This window comes from Colobus angolensis, unplaced genomic scaffold (genome assembly GCF_000951035.1).
Source record: "Colobus angolensis palliatus isolate OR3802 unplaced genomic scaffold, Cang.pa_1.0 Scaffold589, whole genome shotgun sequence".
Taxonomy (NCBI): domain Eukaryota; kingdom Metazoa; phylum Chordata; class Mammalia; order Primates; family Cercopithecidae; genus Colobus; species Colobus angolensis.
In genome coordinates, this window is record NW_012119476.1 from 498,984 (window position 1) to 512,929 (window position 13,946).

The 13,946-nt window shown below is 37.8% G+C and overlaps 1 protein-coding gene across 2 annotated transcripts in view; it reads left to right on the top strand.

Moving 5' to 3' along the window:
* The window catches only part of ZDHHC15 (zinc finger, DHHC-type containing 15), a 174,017-nt gene that overhangs the window by 138,585 nt on the left and 21,486 nt on the right, over positions 1-13,946 (top strand). For both annotated transcript variants that reach the window (XM_011962253.1, XM_011962254.1), the window contains one exon: positions 9,317-9,395. In XM_011962253.1, coding sequence (XP_011817643.1) covers positions 9,317-9,363 — 47 coding nt within the window. In that variant the 3' untranslated portion in view covers positions 9,364-9,395. The remainder of the gene's footprint in view (positions 1-9,316; positions 9,396-13,946) is intronic.

Genomic DNA, 13,946 nt, shown 5'->3' on the forward strand with positions numbered 1-13,946 from the left:
TGTTGGGAGATCCACTGCTCTCTTCAAAGCTGTCAGACAGAGTCGTTCGGGTCTGCACAGGCCTCTGCTGCTTCCCCTGTTGGTTTTTTAGCTGTGCCCTGTCCCCAGAGGTGGAGTCTACAGAGACAGGCAGGTTTCCTTGAGCTGCTGTGAGCTCCACCCAGTTGGAGCTTCCCAACGGCTTTGTTTACCTACTTAAGCCTCAGCAATGGCTCGCGCCCCTCCCCCAGCCTCGCTGCTGCCTTGTGGTTAGATCACAGACTGCTGTGCTAGCAATGAGGGAGGCTCCGTTGCCGTGGGACCCTCCCGGCCAGGTGTGGGCATAGTCTCCTGGTGTGCCCTTTGCTAAGAGTTTGCTTAAAGCGCAGTATTGGGGTGGGAATTACCCGATTTTCCAGGTGTTGTGTGTCTCAGTTCCCCTGGTTAGGAAAAGGGATTCCCTTCCCCCTTGTGCTTCCCAGGTTAGGCGATGCCTCGCCCTGCTTCAGATCTCGCTGGTCAGGCTGCAGCAGCTGACCAGCACCGATTGTCCGGCACTCCCCAGTGAAATGACCCCAGTACCTCCGTTGAAAATGCAGAAATCACCGGTCTTCTGTGTCGCTCGTGCCGGGAGTTCGATACTGGAGCTGTTCCTATTCCGCCATCTTGCTCCGCCCAGATACTACCTATCTTTTAACGGGTTTCTTCAGTGATTATCGTTTTTGATAGATTTGTCTTCTTTGTTGCATACTAGAGTTTTGAGTTGGTTACACAATTACAGTAGTAGAGTACTCTGGGTTTGTCCATGTAGTTAATTTTACAAGTGGATTGTATACCTTCAAATGTTTTCTTTTTGCATACTTTCAAATGAAGAGCTCCTTTACCATTTCTTGTAAGATTGGTCTGGTGATGGTTAATTCTCTCAACTTTTGTTTGTCTGGGAAAGACTTTTATCTCTGCTTTACTTTTGAAGACTAACTTGGCTGGATACAGTATTCTTGGATGACAGCTTCCTGCTTCCTGCTCCCCAGTAGTTTGAAAATGTCATCCTACTCCCTCCTGGCCTGTATGGTTTCCATTGAGAGGTCTGTTGCCAAATAAATTGAAGCTCCTTTATATGTCATTCACATCTTTTCTCTTGCTATATTTAGGATCTTCTCTTTGACCTTGACCTTTGAGAGTTTGACTATTATATGCATTGGGGTAATTTGAGTATTATGTGCCTTTGGGGTAGACGATTTTGGTTGAATCTGTTTGGTGTGCTCTGACCTTCCTATACCTGGATATTTATCTTTCTCAAGTTTTGGAAAGTTTTTGTTATTATTTCTTGAATTATGCTTTTGATCCCTTTGCTCTTGCTCAACTCCCTCTTGTACACAAATAATTCTTATATTTGATGTTTTGAGGCAGTTTTCTGTATCTTATAGGTGATCTCTTTTCCTTTTCATTCTTTTTCTCTCCTTTATTTTCAAAAAACTTTTCTTTGAGCTCACTGATTCTTTCTTCTGCTCCATTTTGTTATTGAGAGCCTCTAATGATTTTTTTCAGATTAGCAAATGTATTTCTCAGTTTCATGATTTCTGTCTTTTTTTCTTATATTTAAATTTTTATTAACTTTTTCTGATAAATTTCTGAATTGGTTCTCTGTGTTATCTTGGAAATCACTGAGTTTCCATAACGTTGCCATTTTGAATTGCTGATCAGAGGGCTCAAATATTGATGCTCATTAGGGTCAGTCACTGGTTCCTTGCTTTGTGCATTTGGGAAGGTTATGGTCCCCTGTTCAGTATTACTTCTTGTGGATGCACGTCTGTGTTTTTGCATTGAAGGATTATTTATTCCAGTCTTCTCTGTCTGACTTGTTTTGGTTTTTATTCATTATGTTTGCTTAGAGATTCTTTGTAATTTACCTGTTGGATTTCAGGGTTTTTTTCCCCATTAGGTCACTGTCTTCTTTTCAGTAGTAGATGGTGCCTTAAGCTCTGTTTTTCCTAGGCTTTAGTAAACAGTGGGAGCTCTGCCCATCCCAAATGTGGAAACTTCCAAAGTGGAACTATCAAATTTACTTATATGATCTCTATCCATTAGGCATAGTTCCTTTATTTCCTAGTAAGGAAGGTAAAGTCAGTTTCTCTCCTCACTGAGCTCTTCTGTCAGCCTGGTTGAAAATCCAGTAGAGAGCTCCAAGTCATAGTCAAGCCCTGGGTACGTGATAATTATGCATAGCTTATTCCAGTTATTCTCTATCAGTATACTAACCATGACAAGAAAAAATAATTTTAAAAGAATCCAGCTGGCCAGGTGCAGTGGCTCATGCCTGTAATCCCAGCACTGTGGGAAACTGAGGCTGGCAGACTGCTTGAGCCCAGGAGTTTGAGACCAGCCTGGGCAACATGGTGAAACCTCTTCTCTATGAAAAAAATACAAAATTAACTGGGTGTCATGGTGTGCATCTGTAGTCCCAACTACTCAGGAGGCTGAGAGGTGGGAGGATCGTTTGAGCCCAGGAGGTCAAGTCTGGAGTAAACTGACCACATAACTGCACTCCAGCCTGGGCAACAGAGTGAGACCCTGTCTCAAAAAAAAAAAATCGAGCAATAAAAGAACTGAACTTTTCTTAACTAAACAGCGGCTTTTACCTTGAGCTAATGTGACTATAAATTGCCTCTTTATTTTGATAATTTTTATAGAATATATCCTAGAAGGGATATTTTTATCAAGTAAAGGTATAATACAAAAACAAACATTTTCTGAGTGTGCTAATATAACCTTCCAGGGTTAATGATAATCAGGACTCGGCGGAATTAATCCCCTTCCTGTGAAATTCTGGACACTTGTCCTGAAAAAATACAGACATCAGACTCAAGTGTATTAAATGTTTTATATATTATAGCCTATTTCGTCTTTCTTTCTTTCTTTTTTTGGGTAAAACTTTCTTTGTATGACACTCATTAATACTGCTCACAGTAGAAAAATTTCTGATTTATTTTCAATCTGGTACTTTCTGCTGCCATGACAAATAACCTGTTAGAAAGAATAACAGAAGAAATAAACTAATATTTATTGAGAGAATATTAAGGTTATGAGATTGGACCCAGAAGGGGTGTTCAGGCAATACAATATATTGTCTCAGCTCAAGGGTCTTTTATTTATTTGGGGAGATAAGATACATACATAAAAAGTTCCCTAACAGAACACAATACAGGATACATTATTTGCCAAATGATTAAAACCATAAAATTTGTGCTATAAGAATTCAAAGGAAAGGTGATTTGCTATGGGCCAGGGTGGTCAGAAAAGGCTTTACATAGGTAGAATTTGGACCTTGAAGATTAGATGGGATCTAGATTGGTGGCAAGGAATGCAGAGGTCAAAGGTAAAAGGAAAGTCACAGGTTGTAATGCACAACACCCCAAGCTAAGTGAGGCGGACATGAAGAAAGTAGCCTGACTCCAGTAGAAATTTTGGGCAGTAAGGGAATAGATGAGAACTCATTAAAATAAGAGAACTCATCATCTTTATTTCAGTATTCTCTGCACCTCTTTCAAAACAAGGTTACATATAGAAAATGATTATTAGATTAATTCAGCAGGTAAATTGACATCAGTTTGGGTGGGACTTTAGACACAAGACTAATAAATTTATTCTGTGAGTGATAGGGAACTACTGAAGCTTTTTGAGGTGGGGCATGATGTGAAGAAAATGTTTCAGGAAGATGAGGAAGTGATTCTCCTATCAAAACACACTTTCATCCTATGCCAGAGATTGTTGTAATCCCCAGACCTTCTGAGAGGATTGGTGAGAGCCCTTCTCCTCATCAGAATTCAGACTCTTCAAGTACATCCTGTATACAAGAGCTCTGGTTCAGAGACGAGAGGCCTTTCACATCAAGAATTTTGTTGTTTAGAAGCATCTGTGGGTGACATTCTGTGCAATCACCTCCCAGTCAGAGACAATGATTAAATCTTGCTTGAAGAAAAAAAATTACTTTATCACTTATTTCTTCAGACCTAACCAGACCTGTACGATTATTCATAGGAATTTCAAAACTGCCACAGGACTTTGAGACAGAGTCATAAGTTAAATTAATGCCTTCTATCTCAAAGAATGTACTTCTTCAAGGGTACCAAATTGCCCTTATGTATTTCCATGCATATTGGTGATAGTGCCAATGATGGAAGAGTCTTTAGTGTTAGTCAATTATTTACCAGTTTTCTATATAGGCATTCAAGATACCTTGGCCTATATTAACATCTTAACAATATAGTCTTCACATGAGTTGTATACTTTTGATTACATATTTGGGATGATTAGATAAGTGGATGTTTTCCAAAAGTTTTTTTCTCTTTTATTCCCTCATATGAGGAATGAAGAGGCATTACCATTCTGGGGTAGGATGGCTGCCTGGTTGACCAAGAATATCATAGGAAAAAGGAGAGAGAATAGGGAAAATCTAACATTTTTAGCCGGACACAGTGGCTCATGCCTGTAATCCCAACACTTTGGGAGGCCAAGGCAGGCAGATCATGAGGTCAGGAGATCAAGACCATTCTGGCTAACACGGTGAAACCCCATCTCTACTAAAAATACAAAAAAAAAAAAAAATTAGCTGGGTATGGTGGCAGATGCCTGTAGTCCCAGCTACTCGGGAGGCTGAGTCAGGAGAATGATGTGCACTCGGGAAGTGGAGCTTGCAGTGATCTGCGATTGCAACACTGTACTCCAGTCTGGGTGACAGAGTGAGACTTCGTCAAAAATAAATAAATAAATAAATAAACTAACATTTCTGAAATTTGGGGTAGTGGGGGTGATAAAATACATACATGAAAAGCTGCCTAACAAAACACAATACAGGATATGTTGTTGGTCAAATGAATAGAAGTATAAAGTTTGTGCTATCAAAATTCAAAGGATGCGATGATTTCCTGTGGGTTGGTTTGGTCAGAAAAGGCTTCACAGAGGAGGTAGAATTTGGGCCTTGAAGACTGGATAAGATCTGGATTGTCAGTGAGGAGTGCAGAAGCAGAAGGTATAAGGAAAGTCACAGGTTGTAGTGGACAAGACCCCAAGATAAGTGAAGAGGACATGAAGAAAGTAGCCTGGCTCCAGTAAAGAGTTTGGGGACTATCTGGGAACTCACTGGAGTCAGAGACATCATCATCTTTATTTCAGTACTCTCTGCAACTCTTGGAGAATAAGATTGCATATAGAAAATGATTGTTAGATTATTTCAAAGTGTGCAACTAACATTTGTTGAATACCAATTATGTGCCAGGTGATTTACAGGGTTTGTAACATTTAATAGGTATAACCACTTTGTGAGTTGTAAACATTAAATAACCCCATTTTATAGATGACAAAACTTAAGCTCAAAGAAACCCAAAGTCATACAGATAGCAAGCAACAGATCCTGGCTCAAAAGTCTAAACTCTTAACAACTATACCACCCAGTATCTCTCCTTTGTTCCTATTTACCTTTCAGTTTATAGATCTTTTATGGACCACTTGAAAGACAATTATTTTAGTTCCTGTACCTCTTACCAGAAAGAGAAGGTGGAAAAATATGGATAGAGCTCTAGCATGGGAAGCATCTCCCACGTCTGCCACTAAGTTCAGTGCATGACTTTTAGAATGCCTCTTCTCTTTGGACCTGTTTAAATTCCATGATCTTTAAGCTATCTTCAGCTATAATATCACATTTTGATACCACCTTACACTGATGGGACAGATGTCAAGCTGACTAACCTCAACCTGGTATCTTTCACCAAATGGCTCCAACCTCAACCTGATATCTTTCACCAAATGGCTCCTTTCCTTTTACAGAAGGAATGCTATTATAAACTAGAGGCCACTGTAAACGTGCATAATTTATATATCTTCCACATTCCGGAACCAAATTTCTTTCTTCATGTGTTCTCTCCATATACACTTACTTGTTCCCTCTTAACACATCTACCCTAGCATTTTGGCCACATGCCTGTTAACAACCTGTTCATACACTTGTCATTTGCCTTTGCATGAGAGTAGGAAGCCTAGGCCTCATTTCTGAAAACATCAAACACAATACACTGGGTTATAGAAGGGTACTCCTTTGGGTAGTGAGGCATTTTCCAAATGACTTTCTCCCCATGTTTCTAGATAAGAATGTATCCATACTCTCAGCTCTTGGAAAATTTACTTCATGCAGTAATATCATGGATGTTCATTTTACTCCTTTACCTTTGTTGTCAAACCCTAAGCTCTAAATTGGTGTCTGTTCCTGAAATAAGGCAAGTCTCTAATCAATTAGTTCAATTCATAAAGCATTTCCTGAGGATACACATCAAACAAGGTCCTGTGGAGGGACATAAAGATAAATAAAGGGTGGCCTCTGTCCTCAAGGAGTTTGCAATTGTAGGGAAAGATAATCTAACGCAAGACTTGGTGTGCTCATTGCCATAAAAATGATGCTACTAATTACATACCTAATATAGGCTTAGCTCTGCATTAAGCAATGTGTGATACATGTGGAAATTGTGTAATTGTTAGTGATGCTTAAACCTGAATATATCATTAAAGGGGGAAGTGGGCTGTTCTGGTGAGAGTTTCAAGGATGAGTCAGGACTTAAGCTAGATGTTATTGGAATGAGAAACATCAGGATAGATGCTGGGAAGAAGGAATTAACATTCCAGGAAAGTGGGCTGTTCTGGTGAGAGTTCTGAGGATGAGGCAGGACTTAAGCTAGGTGTTATTGGGATGGGAAACATCAGGATAGATGCTAGGAAGAAGGAATTAGCATTCCAGGTAAGAGTTACAACATGAATGTGGTAAGAACACTGAAGCATAGGGTGGACATTGTGGTTGTGGGCTATAGTCTTAGAGAGGTAAGATATGGCCAGATGATAGAGGGTTTTATAGACTTGACACAATAGAAAATAGCTTTTAAGTTTATGATCTTGAGTGATATATTGATATAAGGAAGGATTAATTTTAGAAAGATTACTTGGGTGCTAGTATGCAGGACGGATTGGAATTTGGAGAGACAAGAACTGGAAAGAACAGCAAAAAACTGTGCATGTGTTGCAGTGGATTCACGAGTGGTAGTAACACTACAAATTGAGAGGAATGATCAAAGCCAAGAGACATTTTAAGTATCTGGAAATAGTCCCACTGACTAGAGAGATCTGGGGGTCATTTTTATAGAGATGGATGTTAAATCCATGGAGGTAAAGAGGAATCAGCAAAGAAAGAATAAAACTAAGGAAAGAAGATAAAATGTAAAACTAGTAATCATCTAAGCAGTGTTGACATGCATCCACATGGACAAGGAAATAAATGGGGACGAGAAAGCCAGAGGGTCAAGAATAGAACATTAGACAATGCTCATGGTTTGGGTAGAGTATCCCAAAAATACTATGAATGAAAGAGTATTGCCCCTATTTTATAGATGAAAAAGCTGAGGCTGGGGAGGTAATGTGACTTACGTAAAGTCATAAAGCAGTGGTGACTCAACCTAAGTTTTTCCAGACTCCATTCTGTCATTATCTCTGCTTTTCCCAATCTCTGAGAACCAATGGCTAGAAAGAAGTGTACATATACTGCCAAAGTCACTTCACACAGTATCAAGGGTTTATTTGAGAACCTAGAGTTTTAAATTAAAGGAGGTCTAGGAAAAGACAGGAAGAGAGCCAGAGCTTAACCAGCACACACTAAGACTAAACATCATTCTTGGTTCAAGTAGACATATATTGAGTAAGTGAAATCATTACTACATAGGCAGCAAGGGCAGGTGTAGTTGGGGGAAGCAGTATAGGTGCAGATGGTAGGAGGTGAAGGTGAATTGACTCCCTAAATTCTGTGTTTGTCTTCTATTATCCAGAGCCTGATTATTTTAGGTATCTTCCTTTTTTAATTTAGTCCTCACCCGGTGAGCTACCTTTGCAGCCTTAGCTTAATGTTACCCTGGGAGTAAAACCACAAAGTTGATAATTAGGTTTTCAGCTCAAGCCTCAGTGTCTACAAGAGCAGGATTTTAATTCAAATAATTACTTGGAGGATAAATTTTCTGTGCCAAATAAGAGTGTAAGTTGCAGTAGGAAAAGGTAAAATCATCCTAAAAGCAGAATCCAAACAGCCAACTTTTGGAAAAGTTCATCACCAAACCACACCTAAAAATTCTGAAATAGCCAACCATCAGCAAGGAGTGAACATTGAAAGAATTAGCATCACTTCTTTGGAACAGCAAGGCAAGGAAATTTATTGCACTTTCGGAATTGTCTTTCACTATTTTTCAGTTGCCTTCTTAGTAGAAAGGTTGGGTAGGCGAGATGAGATATATTCTTAAGCACTTGCAACCTATTTTTCTCTTTATTTAATAAACATAAAGTTATTTTCTGTATATCTTTCACTGACGACCTAGGCCAATACATTTGCTTTCTGCCCAGACTTAAGGGGAAGAATACCCTAAGGCTAGGATTCCAGACAAGACAGAATGTTGGGCCTACCATGGGGTCATGATTCCAAAGAGACATTCTCAGAGCCACTTTCATTTTTCCAATTTTCCTGGAAGAAAGCAACCTGGTATCTGGAATCTGCCTGTTTAACTCAGTGGCATGAGAGCTTGCAGCCTTCTGTGGCAAGGCCACACTGACTGGCTGGCCTCTATCTTTGGGAATCTAGATTTCACACTTAAGAAAGCACTCTGAATGGCACATAAAAGACACTGTACTGTGCAGAAACTGTAGGGGATGGCTACTGTCAACTTTTTTATTCCTAAAATGCCAAGTATATTATTATGCTGTGAGTATGAGAAAAGTGATTACCTGTACATTCAGCAAGCTGATTCAGAGTGTGCTCTCCCAAAAGGTTGGAGGTCAGAAACAAAAACATTTGTACCATAAATGATGTTGCTTGTTAATCCCAAAGCCTCTTATTTTCTAGATACTTCATTCCTTTTATAGAAACACACCATCACCTGAAGTACTGTAATAGCTATCTCAATTATGTCCAGTGGAATAACAGCAAAACAGGATAATTTTGTGGGTAGCAAGATGCAAAACATTCCATTAAAGTCAGATTATGTTGAGCTGTCATCATGGCTATTTAAGTCAAATACCAGCCAGTATTATAGATCAGATAATGCTGATAAATAATCTTAGTTAATAGTATAGCAGGCTGACTATTCCTAGAATGTGAATGTCTGGTTACAAATGCTTCTTTGTTACACATCAGTCTTTAGAGGTTTGCAGATATCTGTTGCCTGCAGAGACTGGACAAGAAGGAAAACTGCCAGTGAATGAATACCCACCCATATAAGGCACGGGGACATTTGATCATCTTCACGTTTCAACCTTGCAGATTATCCAGAAGGCTCATCATCTCTTGCTGTGGAAACGGAAACATAGCAGTTTTCACATTTCCTGCATCTCTCAGACAGGTCAGTATTCTGAGGGAGACACATACAATGGCACCTGGACTGCTAAGAAGAAGGCTTGGGAGAAGAACTAGAAAAGAAATAAGCTCTTATCCTGGGTGAAAAAGATTTTAAATTCTTCACTCTTGTAATGCATGCATAAGCAGAAGTTCTGTACATAATTTCCCTTGGCAGTGTACTGAAAAAAAAAGATGCCCTTATTCCCTGCAAACTCACACTTATGTCACTTGTGCTAAAAAAACCTCCAGGGATCCAGACACCCAAACATTCCATTAAGGTTATTTACTCTCATACTGTGAATTATAAGCTTCTCCTGTTTCATTCCAGGTCTCTGAAATGGTGCAGATTACAAATAGCTTTCTTTTGCCTGACTGCATTATGTCAGTTAGTAATCTACTCGTACCCACTAAGGGCAAAAAAGCATCCTTCCTACACTCTAACCCTCCTAAAATGCTATGAGTTTGTTAAGCAGTGGCAGACAGCTTTACACATGGGATTCTCTTTGGCCTGGTGAAAAGCTCAACGACCTTCTTTTTGCAGCACTCACAGGTATAAACCCAGTGTAATTAAATATTAAAAGAATGTTAGTAATAGAAATAACATGGAGCTTATAGCTCAGATCTGATGAAACTTGTAATCCTATTCTCAAGAAAAAAGCTAGCAATTATTCAGAAGCTTATCAATCTGTTCATGGGTTCTCAGGTCTTCAGTTCTTTCCCTTACAGAAATTCTACTGTGTACAAGTGTAGATATTGTATAAAACTTTGTATATGCCAGACACTTTGGTGTGTACTTGATATACATGATCTTATTTAATCCTCACATCAACTGTAAGATGAATGTTACTATTCTCATTTTACTTACAAGAAAACTGATGTGCAGAGAGGTTAAATCACTTATCCAACCTAAGTGGCCAACCTACGGTTGTAACTCAGGTCTATCTGACCTCAAAGCATGCTATTTCCACCATGGCACTACATTTCAAAATCTGAGTTATTTGTGATGTGTCTTTCTTTATTATCAAAGATTAAAAGAGGAGAGAACTAAGTCTGTTTCCTTTTCCAAAGCCCTGATGAAATGTTTGATGTTTAGGTAAGACAACTTGTATGATAGTAATATCTAGATTTGGATTATCTGTGGTGCTAATCTGTCTATTTTATTTTAGTATTTTCCTAGGGGAAACACTACTACTTTGGTATGGTAACAGACATTAAAGGGAAGAAAAATTATATAGTGAATAAATTTATAAAATCCTATATAAGTAAAATTAGAAAATTGGCTTTAGTGTAGGAATTCTCCGGGGTTTTACTACACTATTGAATTTTGTGACTCACCAAAAGGAGGTTGTAGTGGTCCCTTAAATTTTATTTAACTGTTGGATCCTTTCTTTTTTGTGCATATTGTGGAACCTAGTATTTAGTGCAGTACTTATCAGGACCTTTAATATGCTAAGGAACTTTGAAATACATTTTTTATATGCTTCCCTAGATAAGCAAAATTGCCTTCAAGCAATGCCTTATGCCTTTTACAGGGCACTCTATCCAAATATATTAATAAAGTGATTCACTTTGTGGAAATAGCAAACTCATATATATATATATATATGTAGTAGTTGTTGTTGTTGTTGTTTGAGATGGAGTCTCACTCTGTTGCCCAGGTTGGAGTGCAGTGGCGTGATCTCGGCTCACTGCAACCTCCACCTCCCAGGTTCAAGTGATTCTTCTGCCTCAGCAACCTAAGTAGCTGGGATTACAGGTGTGTGCCACCATGCCTGGCTACTTTTTGTATTTTTGGTAGAGATGGGGTTTCTCCCTGTTGGCCAGGCTGGTGTCTAATTCCTGATCTCAAGTGATCTGCCCACCTCGGCCTCCCAAAGTGTTGGGATTAGCCACCGCACCGGGCCTCATATTCTGATAATAATAGAAAACAACCTGAATGTCTATCAGTAGAAGAATGCATTAATTATTTGGACATATATAATGTATTAATGCATGCTTCTACTGATAGACATTCAGGTTGTTTTCAGTTTGGATCTTCATTTTCTTTTGAAGTTTTTTAAATAAAAAAGGATGAAAGATAAAATGAATCCCATGTGTTTAAAACTTAGAATAAATGCTGTTTTTTTCATTTTGCCTCAAAATTTTTATATAAAAAATTGCCATAATTTTACCCCAAAAATGCACTTATTTTAGATTATATTTTCTTCAAAATGAAAAGACAAACTTGAAAAATATTTGCAAACTACACAACACACAAAATTTAGTATGCTTAATTTACAAAGCTCTTGCAAATCAGTAAACAGAAGAAAAACACAACAGTTAGAAAATGGACAAAACAACAAAAGCAAGCAATGAGGATAGAACTCTCTATTCAATTAATGATGCTGGGATAACTGGCTAGCCATATGCAGAAGACTGAAACTGGACCCTTACTTTTCTCCATATGCAAACATTAACTCAAGATGGATTAAAGACTTAAATGTAAGATTTCAAACTATAAAAATCCTAGAAGCAACCCTAGGAAATAACCTTCTCAACATTGGCCTTGGCAAAAAATTTTTAGCCAAGTCTCCAAAGGCAATTGCAACAGAAACAAAAAATTAACAAGTGGGACCTAATTAAACTAAAGAGCTTCTGCATAGCAAAAGAAATTATCAGTAGCAAAAACAATCTACAGAATGGGAGAAAATATTTGCAAAGATGTATCTGATAAAGTTTAATATCCAGAATCTATAGGGAACTTAACAAGCAAACAAGCAAAAAAAAAAAAAACCCATTAAAAATGGGCAAAGGATATGATGAACAGATGTTTCTCAAATGAAGACATACAAGCAGCCAACAAACATATGAAAAAAAATACTCATCATCACTAATCGTCAAAGAACTGCAAATCCAAACCACAATGAGGTACTATCTCACGTCAGTCAGAATGGCTATTATTAAAAAGTCAAAAAATAACAGATGCTGGTGAAGCTCCAGAGAAAAGGGTATGCTTATAAACTGTTGATGGGGATGTAAATTAGTCCAGCCACTGTGGAAAGCAGTTTCATGATTTCTCAAAAACGCTTAAAACAGAACTGCCCTACTCATCAGACAAAGGGCAGTTCTGTTTTAAGTATTTTTGAGAAATCTTGAAACTGCTTTCCACAGTGGCTGGACTAATTTTACATCCCCATCAACAGTTTATAAGCATACCCTTTTCTCTGGAGCTTCACCAGCATCTGTTATTTTTTGACTTTTTAAAAAACCTGCACGTTATGCACATGTACCCTAGAACTTAAAGTATAATATATATATATATATATATATAAAAGTAAAAAAAAAAACCAGAACTGCCATGCCACCCAGCAATCCCATTACTGGGTATATACCAAAGGAAAACAAATCCTTCTAACAAAAATACTTATGTACATATATGTTCATCACAGCACTATTCACAGCAGCGAAGACATGCAATCAACCTAGGTGTCCATCAACAGAGGACTGGACAAAGAAAATGTAGTACATATACACTATGGATACTACACAGCCATAAAAAATAATGAAATCTTATCCTTTTCAGCAACATGGATGCAGCTGGAGGCCATAATCCTAAGAAAATTAACACAGAAACAGGAAACCAAATAATGCCTGTTCTCACTCATAAGTGGGAGCTAAACATTGAGTACACATGGAAACAAAGATGGCAAAAATAGACACTGAGGACTACTAGTTGGGAGAGGACAGAAGGAGGTAGGTTGAAAAACTACCTATTGGGTACTATGCTCACTACCTAGGTGATGGGATCTATACCCCAAACCTCAGCATCACACAATATACCCATCTAATGAACCTGCACATGTACCCCCTGAATCTAAAATAAAAGATGAAATTATTTTAAAATTTTGGAAAAAGAAAATGGGCAAAGGACGCAATTAACAAAATAGAAATTAAAATGAAAAATAAACATTAAGTTCAACTTCACTGTAAAGAAATGCAAACTAAAATAACCTAAAATACTATTTTTTGTCTATTAAGTCAGCCAGTGTTTACAAATTACACTACCTATTGTAGGCAAGGACATGCTGAAACAGATGTTCTTATACATTGCTGATGTAAGTTAAAATTCATAGATCATTTTTTGAGTGCAACTTGGAAACATCTATAAAAACATTAAAATCTCATACTTTTTTAATTCAAAGAAACATACTTTAATTTTATTGTTCTGCATTTTTTATGCCTTTATACTACAAAAAGACTATATACTTTTATAATATACAATCTGGTGAGTTTTGAAATATGCTTACATCTGTGAAACTATCGCTACAATCAAAATAAAGAACATATCCATCTCTCCCAAAAGTTTCCCTCTGAGCTTTTATAAATAACCCCTGCCCCATCACCAGGCAACCACTGATTAATTTCGTTACTATCAGTTTTCATTTTCTAGAATTTTAAACAAGTAGAATTGTACAAATGTATTTTTTTGTTTTGTCTGGCTTCTTCCAGTCAGCATAATTGAGATTTACCTTTGTTACTGTCTGTAAGAATAATTCATTTCTTTTTTTTTTTTTAA